This window comes from Salvelinus namaycush, unplaced genomic scaffold, assembly GCF_016432855.1.
Source record: "Salvelinus namaycush isolate Seneca unplaced genomic scaffold, SaNama_1.0 Scaffold1463, whole genome shotgun sequence".
In the NCBI taxonomy this organism is placed as follows: domain Eukaryota; kingdom Metazoa; phylum Chordata; class Actinopteri; order Salmoniformes; family Salmonidae; genus Salvelinus; species Salvelinus namaycush.
The window spans coordinates 2409-17500 of NW_024058190.1; the positions used below are offsets into that span (position 1 = coordinate 2409).

Consider the following 15092-nt stretch of genomic DNA (forward strand, 5'->3'; position numbering starts at 1 on the left):
TCTGTCTCCTCGTCCTCCCTCTGTCTCTTCGTCCTCCCTCTGTCTCCTCCTCCTCCTCAACTATCTGACCACTAATAATCAGAGGTCAACTTCCTGACCACTAATAATCAGAGGTCAACTTCCTGACCACTAATAATCAGAGGTCAACTTCCTGACCACTAATAATCAGAGGTCAACTTCCTGACCACTAATAATCAGAGGTCAACTTCCTGACCACTAATAATCAGAGGTCAACTTCCTGACCACTAATAATCAGAGGTCAACTATCTGACCACTAATAATCAAAGGTCAACTTCCTGACCACTAATAATCAGAGGTCAACTTCCTGACCACTAATAATCAGAGGTCAACTTCCTGACCACTAATAATCAGAGGTCAACTTCCTGACCACTAATAATCAGAGGTCAACAGACCCTCCTCGCCTCGCCTAAATATGAATGCCCTCATCTATTGTTGGAAAACATTTTGTTGAAGAGCAACGTTTCGGGAACACCCGCCCCATCAATAATGAAGTGTTCTTTTTCTCACTGACAGACGTGTCGGGCGTTCCTGAGCCATATTCATAACAAGCATCCGTTTCTCCCTCTCTCTCTTTCGCTTTCCCCCTCTCTCCCTCTCTGCCAGTTGACATACTGACTGAGGAATCACAGGCTGTGTTGAGGGCCTCGTCAGGAGCCTCAGGCATCAGCCCTCGCAGGCTCCTCTGGGGCACCGCAAAGGTAAATCATAATAGGCATTTTTTTTCTCTACTGCTATGACTCCACAGGCATGCTTAACCAAGCACTTTATTTATTCGCCATTAGGAGTCTTGCTTGATGCAACAAAAAAAAGGGAAAAAAAGAGAAAATGCATAATTGATTATTCTGGTCACATTAGCTTATACCTATAAGCGTAATCTATTTTTAATGGAGCGGTGACTGCGCGGGGAGCCGGTGTGGTCGATAGCGTTTTAAAGGGTGTTGATGTGCACGTGCTGAGTGTCTGATGAGGTCTAGGGGGAGGGTGTGGGGAGAAGGGGAGGGGCCCGGGCAGGCGGGGTTTTGGGGAGTCAGGTGACTTACCTGTTGGCCGGTGACCAATAGGATGGAGCCCTCTTTGGCATGCATCACCTGACGGAAAATGTGGTCGAGGATGAGGAGCTCGCTCCAACAGTTCTGGAGGAGCTTCATTTGGTCGTCCACCTGTTCGTGAGACAAAGGGAGAAAAGAGAAAAGAATAGGTCATTTGTTGACTTTGATGCTAATGATAATGATGCGAATGATAATGATGCTAATGATAATGATGCTAATGATAATGCTGTGCCAACTTGTCATGCTACGTTTATTCCGCCTTTAAATAAAAAGGATACAAAACGATACATGAAAACAACTCCCTGACAATATTCTCTTAGTGAAAGGTTTTCGGGTGAAGCGAGCTACAACACTTTTGTGGTTTTGACAAGTAGACACAACTAGATTGACTAGTGTTGATCGCTATTTTAAATTTAATTTGTCATTTAAAAAAAAAACAATTTGAACATTTATTTAACATGGCAAGTCAGTTAAGAAAACATTCTTATTTACAATGACGGCCTACCCTGGGCCAACTGTACGCCGCCCTATGGGACTCACAGCCGGATGTGATATAGCCTGGATTTGAACTAGGGACTGTAGTGACGCCTCTACAACTGAGATGCAGTGCCTCAAACCCCTGCGCCACTCGGGAGTCCTATTCCACTGTTGGAGGGTCAGGTGTGTAGTGGAGGGTAAATGCAGTTCATCCACATTTTTTCAGAAAACTACATTGAAAGTATAGGGAGCTGCGATAAGAGTTGACCCACCTATTTTATCACTACATCACTCGTGAAGGTAGACAATCTCACACTATACTGCAGTATCACATAACCGTCGTCCCGTACTTCCACGTTCAAACACATCCACACCGCCGGGATTTCAAAGAGCCCGTGCACGTCCCTGTTTGTCAACTATCACTGGTGTTATCTGTTTGCCCAGTGCCACCAGTGGCTGAGTGATTTCACAGTTCTCAGTGATTAAGTAGCGAGTTTCTCAGCAACAAGGGGGCTGGTGTCTCCCATCCCGGTGACTGACGCACGGTGAAGGTAGTCTGATACACTGCAACAACCCATCCATTGTGGACCAGTTACTTCTCAGGGCTCAGCGTGTTAATCATTCCACACTGTAGCCACAAACACAGAAAGAACACAGAAAGGCCACATTCAGAAGCAAAAGAATGAGGAAAAAGACGGAGATTTCTCTCTCACCCCTCCTTTTTTCCATCCCGCAAGTCAGATAAATAGTATCGAGGGTGACACTGTTTGTCGAAAGGTGTCGGCTTCGCAAAACGCTTCGGGTTGGTGTTGTTGTGGCGAAATGCGCTTTGCACGAGTCTGAGAGAATCGTTGGGTTAACAGTTAAGGTCTGTGACTTCGCACTCTAAAACATCAATGAGTTTTTACATAATAATGCAGATCTATGGTAAACTGCCTCACTAACAGGTACGGTACAATTGGTGGAGAAAGGAATGCTGTAATCCATTATGGAACTTTGTAAACGAGGCCATTTGTTTCAAATCGAAGAGCTGTGATATCACTGAGCTAACGGATATTCTACTGTACGTAAAAACACATGATTTCCTTGAATGACACTGTGGTAGTGTCAGCGTAACTGTTGGTGAGACGGATTGTTTTGACTGCAGATGAGTTATTTAGCCTCCACCCAGGCATAACAATGGCACTATAGACTGAGAGCTGGCTTGGAGGAGCAAGGTTATAGAACAGCATAGGAGAGACTCAAGCCGAGACTGACTGACTGTCTGTCTACTGTATCAACATGACATGTCTCATTCCTCTTTTAATCAAAGTGAGATAGGACAAAATACAACAAAGCCGCAGTGACCTTTACCACAAATTCTGACAGTCCCTGTAATTCCTGTGTTTTTTCTCTCTCATCCTTCCTTTCTGTGGGGCGGGTGACTGGAGGCGACATACGAGAGCAACATTCTAATGCAGTCAGTAAAACCATCAGGGAGGGAGGGAGGTAGGGGGAGGGCGTGAGGAAGGCGTGGGCGAACGAGTGTACTTCTTACTGTACTTTGATCCCCCATCCCTGTCTCTGTCAGCATGACTAGTTAAATACCCTCTCAGAGAGAGAGAGAGAGAGAGATAGATAGAGAAAGAGAGAGAGAGAGAGAGAGGGAGAGAGAGAGACATAGAGAGAGAGAGAGGGAGAGAGAGAGCGAGAGAGAGAGAGAGAGAGAGAGAGAGAGAGAGAGAAAGAGAGAGAGAGAGAGAGGGAGAGAGAGAGACATAGAGAGAGAGAGAGAGAGAGAGAGAGAGAGAGAGAGAGAGAGAGAGAGAGAGAGAGAGAGAGAGAGAGAGAGAGAGAGAGAGAGAGAGAGAGAGAGAGAGAGAGAGAGACATAGAGAGAGAGAGAGAGAGAGAGAGAGAGAGAGAGAGAGAGAGAGAGAGAGAGAGAGAGAGAGAGAGAGAGAGAGAGAGAGAGAGAGAGAGAGAGAGAGAGAGAGAGAGAGAGAGAGAGAGAGAGAGAGAGAGAGACAGAGAGAGAGAGACAGAGAAAGATGGGCAGTTAGATCCTGCTCTTCAGACCTGTCAGGGGTCCAGGCGAGTGCCGGGGTCCCCATCAAAGGGAGACGTCCTCACACTGCCTTCCTGGCAGCATCACTCCAGACATAACTTCCTTCCTGGCAGCATCACTCCAGACAGAACATCCTTCCTGGCAGCATCACTCCAGACATAACTTCCTTCCTGGCAGCATCACTCCAGACAGAACTTCCTTCCTGGCAGCATCACTCCAGACATAACTTCCTTCCTGGTAGCATCACTCCAGACAGAACTTCCTTCCTGGCAGCATCACTCCAGACAGAACTTCCTTCCTGACAGCATCACTCCAGACAGAACTTCCTTCCTGGCAGCATCACCCCTGACATAACTTCCTTCCTGGCAGCATCACCCCTGACAGAGCATCCTTCCTGGCAGCATCACTCCAGACAGAGCATCCTTCCTGGCAGCATCTCCCCTGACAGAGCATCCTTCCTGGCAGCATCACTCCAGACAGAGCATCCTTCCTGGCAGCATCACCCCTGACAGAGCATCCTTCCTGGCAGCATCACTCCAGACAGAGCATCCTTCCTGGCAGCATCACCCCTGACAGAGAGTCCTTCCTGGCAGCATCACTTCAGACAGAGCCAGGTTATCAAGGGGAGACGTGGGGGACTTGAGGCGGGAACGAGAGTCACCCGCACAGCGACCGAGACAAGACGAGCAAAGTGAGGCGTGGAGAGGTATCGCCAACCCCTTTAAGTGCCAGTCCCTGACAATACTTTCCTTTGCACTGTCACATGGTGGAATCCAACAAGCTCTGGATTTCACAAGTCCATCTGTCTGTCCACTCAGATACAAGGAGTGGTCTGACAAGGGAGGGGATTTATTTCCTGTCTCTGTTCTGTATTCTGTTCCTGAGAACTGAAATGTGAACATGTTGTAAATAAAATAACATGTAGCCAAAAGCCAACAGCTTTAGACAATAACATGGCCCAATAAAGTTTTTAATAAATGTTACAGTTGATTGAACTATATCGAACCAATAACACGTGTAATTTAGGAGGTCGGCCAGGCTGATATTGATCATACCAAGCACTAAACAGTAGAGAACATGGATGATATTGATCATACCAGGCAATAAACAGTAGAGAACATGGATGATATTGATCATACCAAGCACTAAACAGTAGAGAACATGGCTGATATTGATCATACCAGGCACTAAACAGTAGAGAACATGGCTGATATTGATCATACCAGGCACTAAACAGTAGAGAACATGGATGATATTGATCATACCAGGCACTAAACAGTAGAGAACATGGCTGATATTGATCATACCAGGCACTAAACAGTAGAGAACATGGATGATAGCATTAGTAGAATCATACTTCATCCGACTGCAGAAAACATACTTCACAGTTTCATCATCAAAACTATGAAACTGACCACTATCATTAAAACAGGTACATTCAGATTAGATTTTGTTTCTGAAAAACCAGATGGTGAAGAACAAATAGCAGCTAAACTTCCAGAATGTATCTGTAGTGCACTTTGTATCTGTAGTGTACAAAGCTGTGGCACACTCAGTAGACACTACCCATCCCTGTCTATTGGTCTGACTGGAACACTCCGCGCAACAGCGAAATCATAAAACAGTTATGACCAAGGCTTTACCTTGTTAGCTTTGGGTTTGGCACTGAGAGCAGTCGAATAGGCCCTTTAAGACGAGCATTATCCCTCAGATAGGCCCAAACTATTCCAAACATTTAAGGCTATTTTCAAGGTGTACTTTTTCAATATTTTAATAGCATCACTGCTTATTTTCTTATTTTTAAGTAGAAACTTCTCACAGTGCTTGTAATGAAAAATACATATCCTCCCAGAAATCTATTTAACACCTTTACGGCCATTCAGGCAAGAGGGATCAATGCCCAGATCAATCGCTTAACCACAAGCACAGATGAATGTGTTGTACTTCACACAGAGAGAGAGAAAGAGGCAGACTATGAAATAAGAGGGGGAATGTGAGAGAGTGAGTGAGTGAGTGAGTGAGTGAGTGAGTGAGTGAGTGAGTGAGTGAGTGAGTGAGTGAGTGAGTGAGTGAGTGAGTGAGTGAGAGAGTGAGTGAGTGAGAGAGTGATAGAGTGAGTGAGTGAGAGAGTGAGAGAGTGATAGAGTGAGTGATAGAGTGAGAGAGACTTATAAGGACTTAAGGGATGTAGAGAAAATTAAATAGAAAAATACACATTTTCGGGAATGTAAATGAATTAGGAATGGTGTGTCTGGAGGACCCAACAGTAATATGTATTAATTCATTCATTCATCGTCCCCTGCTAAGAAGACATCACTGATAATAATGCTGATAATGGTCTGGAGTCAAAACCGGAAGATGTGGCGAAGCATATATATATATATAATAATTTTTCTTCTTTTGTGTGCTGTTTTTGGTCGAAAGCAACGATTACTGTTAAGTGTTGTGGGTACCGCGGCCTAACGAGGTTAGACAGCTGGATCTGATTTTAATAAGAAGCTCCTTTTATGATGTGGCCTAATGAACCGATTAATATAATCCCCTTTAAGTGCTCCTTCATGAACAAAGTGAATAGCATTGTGTTTTGGCCCGCAAACGTTGTGAGTCCATTATTCCAAAATAATATTTACATAGAAGAAGATCTAACATATATCTCTCTCTCTATGTGTGGAGAGCCCCCCCCCCCCCCCCCCCCCCCGGACTAACTAGTCGTGTATCAATGTTCTCTCTGAGCACTACAGGTGAAGTTTGAACTTCAACGAGGGGACTCTCAAGCACGGCATCGTTTGAGGTTGTCTTCTGTTGGCATCTGTTGTTCTGGTGGCGAACAGGCTTCGTGTAGGATACTATTCACCTGGCGATAGCTAGCAATGAATTCTCCTAGAGTAGGTTCCACTGTTTTCAGGCTGTTGCTCAGCCTGTTTTTACTTCACAACACATTCTACCCTAGACAAATTGTTCAGATGTAGGTGTTTGTATTTGGATTCGCTTTGTTCTCCTTTTTTTTTTTTTTTTTTTTTTGATTCTGTAGAAAGCCATGCCCAAATGTAATCTAATCAATAATGGTTGATAACTACAAGAACAATCTTCCACAATCATGTGGTAACACACCTATTGTACAATACCGAGAATGTTTTAAAACAATAGAAACAAACAAAATAGAGTGGTGTAATCATAGCGCTCTAATGTACTTGAATGGGATATTTCCTTTTCTAGTAATTCTATTTCTATTGGGCTATAATGGATGGTAAAATAGCCTTAGTGAGTGAGTAAATCCCTGGGATGTGCTGTATGTGACCTGTGACCAGCCAGCCAGCCAAGGTTCCAGTCTCCCCAGGGACAGGGCCTAGTGGACGGGGGATTAACTAAACTATTAGTCTGGCAGTTCTATCTGTACTCTCTGCTCTCCCTGATCCTGTGGAAATATCCCAGTCTGTTTGTCATGGCAGAGGCTCCGTTTGGACCCTGGTCCATCTCTCGCTGTGGCTAGGGGTGATAAGCATGCTGGGTGTGATGTCACAGCATCGCTTTCAGATAGAAATGGTATTTATAGAGCAGATAAAGTAGTTGTGTCGGATTAACATTTTTTTAAATACAATTAAGGGGAAAAAAGGGAAATTAAGGGAAATTAGGGGAAATTAAGGGAAATTAAGGGAAATTAAATACACTTAAGGGATGTATTTACAATGGTGTTTGTTCTTGCATCTTGCTGCTGTGATGGCGCACTGTGGTATTTCACCCAGTAGATATGGGAGTTAATCAAAATTGGGTTTGTTTTCTTATTCTTTGTGAATCTGTGTAATCTGAGGGAAATATGTGTCTTTAATATGGTCATACATTTGGCAGGAGGTTAGGAAGTGCAGCTCAGTTTCCACCTCATTTTGTGGGCAGTGTGCACATAGCCTGTCTTCTCTTGAGAGCCAGGTCTGCCTACGATGGCCTTTCTCAAAAGCAAGCCTATGCTCACTGAGTCTGTACATAGTCAAAGCTTTCCTTAATTTTGGGTCAGTCATAGTGGTCAGGTATTCTGCCACTGTGTGTACTCTCTGTTTAAGGCCAAATAGCATTCTAGTTTGATCTGTTTTTTTGTTAATATTTTCCAATGAGTCAATTAATTATTTTTTGTTTTCTCATGATTTGATTAGGTCTAATTGTGTTGCTGTCCTGGGGATCTGTGGGGTCTGTTTGTGTTTGTGAACAGAGCCCAAGGACCAGCTTGCTTAAGGGGCTCTTCTCCAGGTTTATTTCTCTGTAGGTGAGGGTTTTGTTATGGAAGGTTTCGGAATCGCTTCCTTTTAGGTGGTTGTAGAATTTAACGGCTCTTTTCTGGATTATTGGCCTAATTATTTTCTGGGTATAGGCCTAATTCTGCTCTGCATGCATTATTTGGCGTTTTACGTTGTACACTGAGGATATTTTTGCAGAACTCTGTATGTAGAGTCTCAATTTGGTGTTTGTCCCATTTGGTGAATTCTTGGTTGGTGAGCAGACCCCAGACCTCACATCCATTAAAGGGCAATGTGTTCTATAACTGATTCAAGTATTCTTTGCCAAATCCTAATTGGTGTGTTGAATTTTATGTTCCTTTAAATGGCGTAGAAGGCCCTTCTTGCAATGTCTTTCTGATCGTTCACAGCTTTGTGGTAGTTACGTACCTGTGATGTTGATGTTTAGGCCGAGGTATGTATAGTTTTTTGTGTGCTCTAGGGCAACGGTGTCTAGATAGAATTTGTATTTGTGGTCCTGGCAACTGGACCTTTTTTGGAACACCATTGTTTTTGTCTTACTGAGATTTACTGTCAGGGCCCAGGTCTGTCAGGGCCCAGGTCTGTCAGGGCCCAGGTCTGACAGAATCTGTGCAGAAGATCTAGGTGCTGCTGTAGGCCCTTCTTGGTTGGTGACAGAAGCACCAGATCATCAGCAAACAGTAGACATTTGACTTCAGAATCTAGTCGGGTGAGGCCGGTGCTGCAGACTGTTCTAGTGCCCTCAACAATTTGTTGATATATATGTTGAAGAGGGTGGGGCTCAAGCTGCATCCCTGTCTCACCCCATGGCCCCTTGGGGATTTTCTTTTGTTTTTTGCCAATTTAAATAGCACACTTGTTGTTTGTGTACATGGATTTCATGTCTTATGTTTTTCCCCAACACCGCTTTCCATCCATTTGTATAGCAGACCCTCATGCCAAATTGAGTCAAAAGCTTTTTTGGAATCAACAAAGCATGTGAAGACTTTGTTTGTTTGTAAATTAGGGTGAATACGTGGTCTGTCGTATGGTAATTTGGTAAAAAGCCCATTTGACATTTGCTCAGCACATTGTTTTTACAGAGGAAGTATGGGTATTATTTTGGGGGGAGCACATATCAGGACTTATTTCTCTGTTGAGATCATTTCCTTATTCATTTCTAGCCAGAAGTAAAATGATCCTGTTTTGACTAATTTAATAGAGTGGGTTAGGTCTGCTCTATAACAAATTAGCATACCCCTTGAGTCTCTTCCCTGTTTCACACCTGGTAGTTTGGTGGATGGGACTACCAGTTCTCTGTAACCTAGAGGGCAACCAGTGGGTCCGTCTCCTTTATACCATGTTTCTTGTAGGATGACAATGTCTGTATTTCTAATTTCTTTGATGAAGTCTGGGTTCCTGCTCTTTAGGCCAAAGGCAGATTACCTCAGACCTTGTATATTCCAGGAAGAGATAGTAAAAGCTTTGGGTTCCATAGTCTCTCTCTCTCTCTCTCTCTCTCTCTCTCTCTCTCTCTCTCTCTCTCTCTCTCTCTCTCTCTCTCTCTCTCTCTCTCTCTCTCTCATATCCTAGTCTTGGAGCCAGACCATTCAGTGTAGAATATACCAGGGCATATGGCAGGTAGATCACACACATGCTTGAAATCCCCTTCCCCCTTGCACCTGTTTAGAAGTATTCTAAATATTATATCAGGTAACCTTGGTGAACGTATGCAGGCCTATCCCCAGGGCCCAGTTTAGATAACTTTTGAAAAACTGGGACCTGGGCCAAAAGAAACCCTATACAGATATTACGGTATGTCTCAAAACAGCAATATAGATATTAAGCCTACTGTACACAATGGGTCAGAGAGATGATAACTCATACCACCTCTGACAATGAGTCAGGGAGAAGATAACTCATACCACCTCTGACAATGGGTCAGAGAGATGATAACTTATACCCCCTCTGACAATGTGTCAGAGAGAAGATAACTCATACCCCCTCTGACAATGTGTCAGAGAGAAGATAACTCATACCACCTCTGACAATGGGTCAGAGAGAAGATAACTCATACCACCTCTGACAATGGGTCAGAGAGAAGATAACTCATACCACCTCTGACAATGTGTCAGAGAGATGATAACTCATACCCCCTCTGACAATGTGTCAGAGAGATGATAACTCATACCACCTCTGACAATGTGTCAGAGAGAAGATAACTCATACCCCCTCTGACAATGTGTCAGATAGAAGATAACTCATACCACCTCTGACAATGTGTCAGAGAGAAGATAACTCATACCCCCTGTGACAATGTGTCAGATAGAAGATAACTCATACCACCTCTGACAATGGGTCAGAGAGAAGATAACTCATACCACCTCTGACAATGTGTCAGAGAGAAGATAACTCATACCCCCTCTCACAATGTGTCAGAGAGAAGATAACTCATACCACCTCTGACAATGTGTCAGAGAGATTATAACTCATACCCCCTCTGACAATGGGTCAGAGAGATGATAACTCATACCAGCTCTGACAATGGGTCAGAGAGATGATAACTCATACCACCTCTGACAATGGGTCAGAGAGATGATAACTCATACCACCTCTGACAATGGGTCAGAGAGAAGATAACTCATACCACCTCTGACAATGGGTCAGAGAGATTATAACTCATACCACCTCTGACAATGGGTCAGAGAGATTATAACTCATACCCCCTCTGACAATGTGTCAGAGAGAAGATAACTCATACCACCTCTGACAATGTGTCAGAGAGATTATAACTCATACCACCTCTGACAATGGGTCAGAGAGAAGATAACTCATACCCCCTCTGACAATGTGTCAGAGAGAAGATAACTCATACCACCTCTGACAATGGGTCAGAGAGATTATATTTTTATGTTCTAACCTTTAAACAAGATCAACAGATGAGCGTTTGCTCTGTATGATGGACAACCACACAACTTTGACTTTGTAGCGGACAAGTCAAAAATTCAACAAAATGGCAAAGATATATAAACATTATGAACAACTGCTCTTTCCATGACATAGACTGACCAGGTGAAACCAGGTGAAAGCTATGATCCCTTCATGATGTCACTTGTTAAATCCACTTCAATCAGTGTAGATGAAGGGGAGCGGACAGGTTAAAAGAAGGATTTGTAAGCCTTGAGACAATTGAGACATGGATTGTGTATCTGTGCCATTCGGACGGTGAAATGCTTTCGACACCTTGTAGAGCCCATGCCCCGACGAATTGAGGCGGTGCAACTCAGTATTAGAAAGGTGTCCTTAATGCTTTGTACACTCAGTGTATTTAGTTATTAAGTGACCTCTCAATAATCAAGACAGCACATTGATAGTAGTCAGTGACAAATATCAAAGCTAAGCGGCGCTTGATTAAAACTTTGGATGGGAGACCAAATAAATAGCTGTAGACAGACTGACTCTCCAGTAGGAGGTGCTGCACAGCCTTTTGTTTATAGTGGATATAACGTTGAAGATCTGACGTTGTTTTTCTAAAGCACAAATTCAACATATTTTATACAAGGTTTGTCTATGTTGACAATTGGTAACAATAATGACTCCTGTGGTTGAAATTTCACCCTCAAAACAACAGTTTACACTGATGGGGGTGCAACTCAATATTAGGATGGTGTCCTTAATGATTTCTGTTTATACTCAGTGTATAAATATATGAATTAAAGAACAGAATAAAGAATCAGTGTCAGAGGCTTCGGACTGGCTCCTTTGGGTAGAGGTGACCGTCTGGCTCTCTGAGTGGCCGGAGAGAAGGGGGGAGTGTGTGTGTGTGTGTGTGTGTGTGTGTGTGTGTGTGTGTGTGTGTGTGTGTGTGTGTGTGTGTGTGTGTGTGTGTGTGTGTGTGTGTGTCTCACAGAGCATCAGATTGTGATCGATACTGCTGAGGCAAGGAGATTGATCAGTTCCCACGGTGACCGCATTAACAGACTCTGGAGGCAGACCTATGACCTTAAGAACACACTGCGTTCGATTGGAGCTCCTCCAACCACAATGGCAAAGGGAAAAATAAAAAGTGGAGCTCTAATAAGGTCCTTCCTGTACGGACCTGACCTCATCACGCCTCCGCATTGATATGGATCCGCTGGAGAAATTAGAGATGCATCTCTGGTGGAAGGATATCTTGCCCCAACTACAGCCATTATTAGCCATGCTTAGTAAGCCATGTTAGTGGACTACTTTTATGTGTGATAGTAGGTAGATTTTTGCATTGACTTAAAGACGCTATACAGAACATTTACCAGAAAGGAGCAGACCTTCCCACACCAATGGGAAAAAAAAGAATCACCCCAAATTAAAGATTTATGTGGTTTAATGAACTAAGAAATAATTATATACAGTATGTACATGAACCATACAGCCAACATTTCAGGCAAAACTTTTTACGTAAATAATTAACAACTTATGTGTGTATATTTAACGGGGCTACAGTCAAAGACACCACACATCCAAAATGGAGAATGAATTTACTGAATACATGCTGGACAGAAGTTGTTATATAACGATACCGTCGCTACATACAAACGATACCGTCGCTACATACAAACAGTACCGTCGCTACATACAAACGATACCATCGCTACATACAAACGATACCGTCGCTACATACAAACGATACCGTCGCTACATACAAACGATACCGTCGCTACAAACAAACGATACCGTCGCTACATACAAACGATACCGTCGCTACATACAAACGGTACCATCGCTACAAACAAACGATACCGTCGCTACATACAAACGATACCGTCGCTACAAACAAACGATACCGTCGCTACATACAAACGATACCGTCGCTACATACAAACGGTACCATCGCTACAAACAAACGGCACCATCGCTACAAACAAACGATACCGTCGCTACATACAAACAGTACCATCGCTACAAACAAACGATACCGTCGCTACATACAAACGATACCGTCGCTACATACAAACGGTACCATCGCTACAAACAAACGATACCGTCGCTACATACAAACGATACCGTCGCTACATATAAACGGTACCATCGCTACAAACAAACGATACCGTCGCTACATACAAACAGTACCGTCGCTACAAACAAACGATACCGTCGCTACATACAAACGATACCGTCGCTACATACAAACAGTACCGTCGCTACATACAAACGATACCGTCACTACAAACAAACGATACCGTCGCTACATACAAACTATACCGTCACTACATACAAACGATACCATCGCTACATACAAACGATACCGTCGCTACATACAAACTATACCGTCGCTACATACAAACGATACCGTCGCTACATACAAACTATACCGTCGCTACATACAAACGATACCGTCGCTACATACAAACTATACCATCGCTACATACAAACTATACCGTCGCTACATACAAACGATACCGTCGCTACATACAAACGATACCGTCGCTACATACAAACGGCACCATTGCTACAAACAAACGATACCGTCGCTACATACAAACGATACCGTCGCTACATACAAACGATACCGTCACTACATACACACAGTACCGTCGCTACATACAAACGATACCGTCGCTACATACAAACTATACCGTCGCTACATACAAACGATACCGTCGCTACATACAAACTATACCGTCGCTACATACAAACGATACCGTCGCTACATACAAACTATACCGTCGCTACATACAAACTATACCGTCGCTACATACAAACGATACCGTCGCTACATACAAACGATACCATCGCTACATACAAACGGCACCATCGCTACAAACAAACGATACCGTCGCTACATACAAACGATACCGTCGCTACATACAAACAGTACCGTCGCTACATACAAATGATACCTTCGCTACATACAAACTATACCGTCGCTACATACAAACGATACCGTCGCTACATACAAACAATACCGTCGCTACATACAAACAGTACCATCGCTACATACAAACTATACCGTCGCTACATACAAACTATACCGTCGCTACATACAAACGATACCGTCGCTACATACAAACAATACCGTCGCTACATACAAACTATACCGTCGCTACATACAAACTATACCGTCGCTACATACAAACAGTACCATCGCTACATACAAACTATACCGTCGCTACATACAAACTATACCGTCGCTACATACAAACGGTACCGTCGCTACATACAAATGATACCGTCGCTACATACAAACTATACCGTCGCTACATACAAACGGTACCGTCGCTACATACAAATGATACCGTCGCTACATACAAACTATACCGTCGCTACATACAAACGATACCGTCGCTACATACAAACGATACCGTCGCTACATACAAACTATACCGTCGCTACATACAAACGGTACCGTCGCTACATACAAATGATACCGTCGCTACATACAAACTATACCGTCGCTACATACAAACGGTACCGTCGCTACATACAAATGATACCGTCGCTACATACAAACTATACCGTCGCTACATACAAACGATACCGTCGCTACATACAAACGATACCGTCGCTACATACAAACTATACCGTCGCTACATACAAACGGTACCGTCGCTACATACAAATGATACCGTCGCTACATACAAACGATACCGTCGCTACATACAAACGATACCGTCGCTACATACAAACGATACCGTCGCTACATACAAACGATACCGTCGCTACATACAAACGATACCGTCGCTACATACAAACGATACCGTCGCTACATACAAACGATACCGTCGCTACATACAAACTATACCGTCGCTACATACAAACGGTACCGTCGCTACATACAAACGATACCGTCGCTACATACAAACTATACCGTCGCTACATACAAACGGTACCGTCGCTACATACAAACAGTACCATCGCTACATACAAACAATACCGTCGCTACATACAAACGGTACCGTCGCTATTATTGAATATATATTTCACAGAGGTTTAGATGGTACAATAATTCTCTACACACTGTACTCGCTTTTTTGTCACATAAACTGAAATTAGGCAAACTATTTACATTTTACCAACCAGGAAATGGCGCAGCATTTTCTGTTTAATGCACCTTTAAATACATTAAGTAGTCTAGGAGTCTTTGATTGGTGGAATAACATGTCAGGATAAGATCATGAAGAATCACATGTTGCATTGCAGAGAAGGCAAACTGCTTGTAACCTGGTCTCTGTTGGGACCAGGTTATCTGTTGGTATGCCACGACCATAGAAGTTCGGTTATAAGCTATACAGAA

General features: G+C 43.4%; 1 protein-coding gene across 1 annotated transcript in view; it reads right to left on the minus strand.

The window, feature by feature from the left end:
- Positions 1-887: 887 nt before the first annotated feature.
- The window catches only part of LOC120036748 (nuclear receptor subfamily 5 group A member 2-like), a 54391-nt gene continuing 40186 nt past the window's right edge, over positions 888-15092 (minus strand). The window contains exon 2 of the mRNA XM_038983123.1: positions 888-1181. Coding sequence (XP_038839051.1) covers positions 903-1181 — 279 coding nt within the window. The 3' untranslated portion in view covers positions 888-902. The remainder of the gene's footprint in view (positions 1182-15092) is intronic.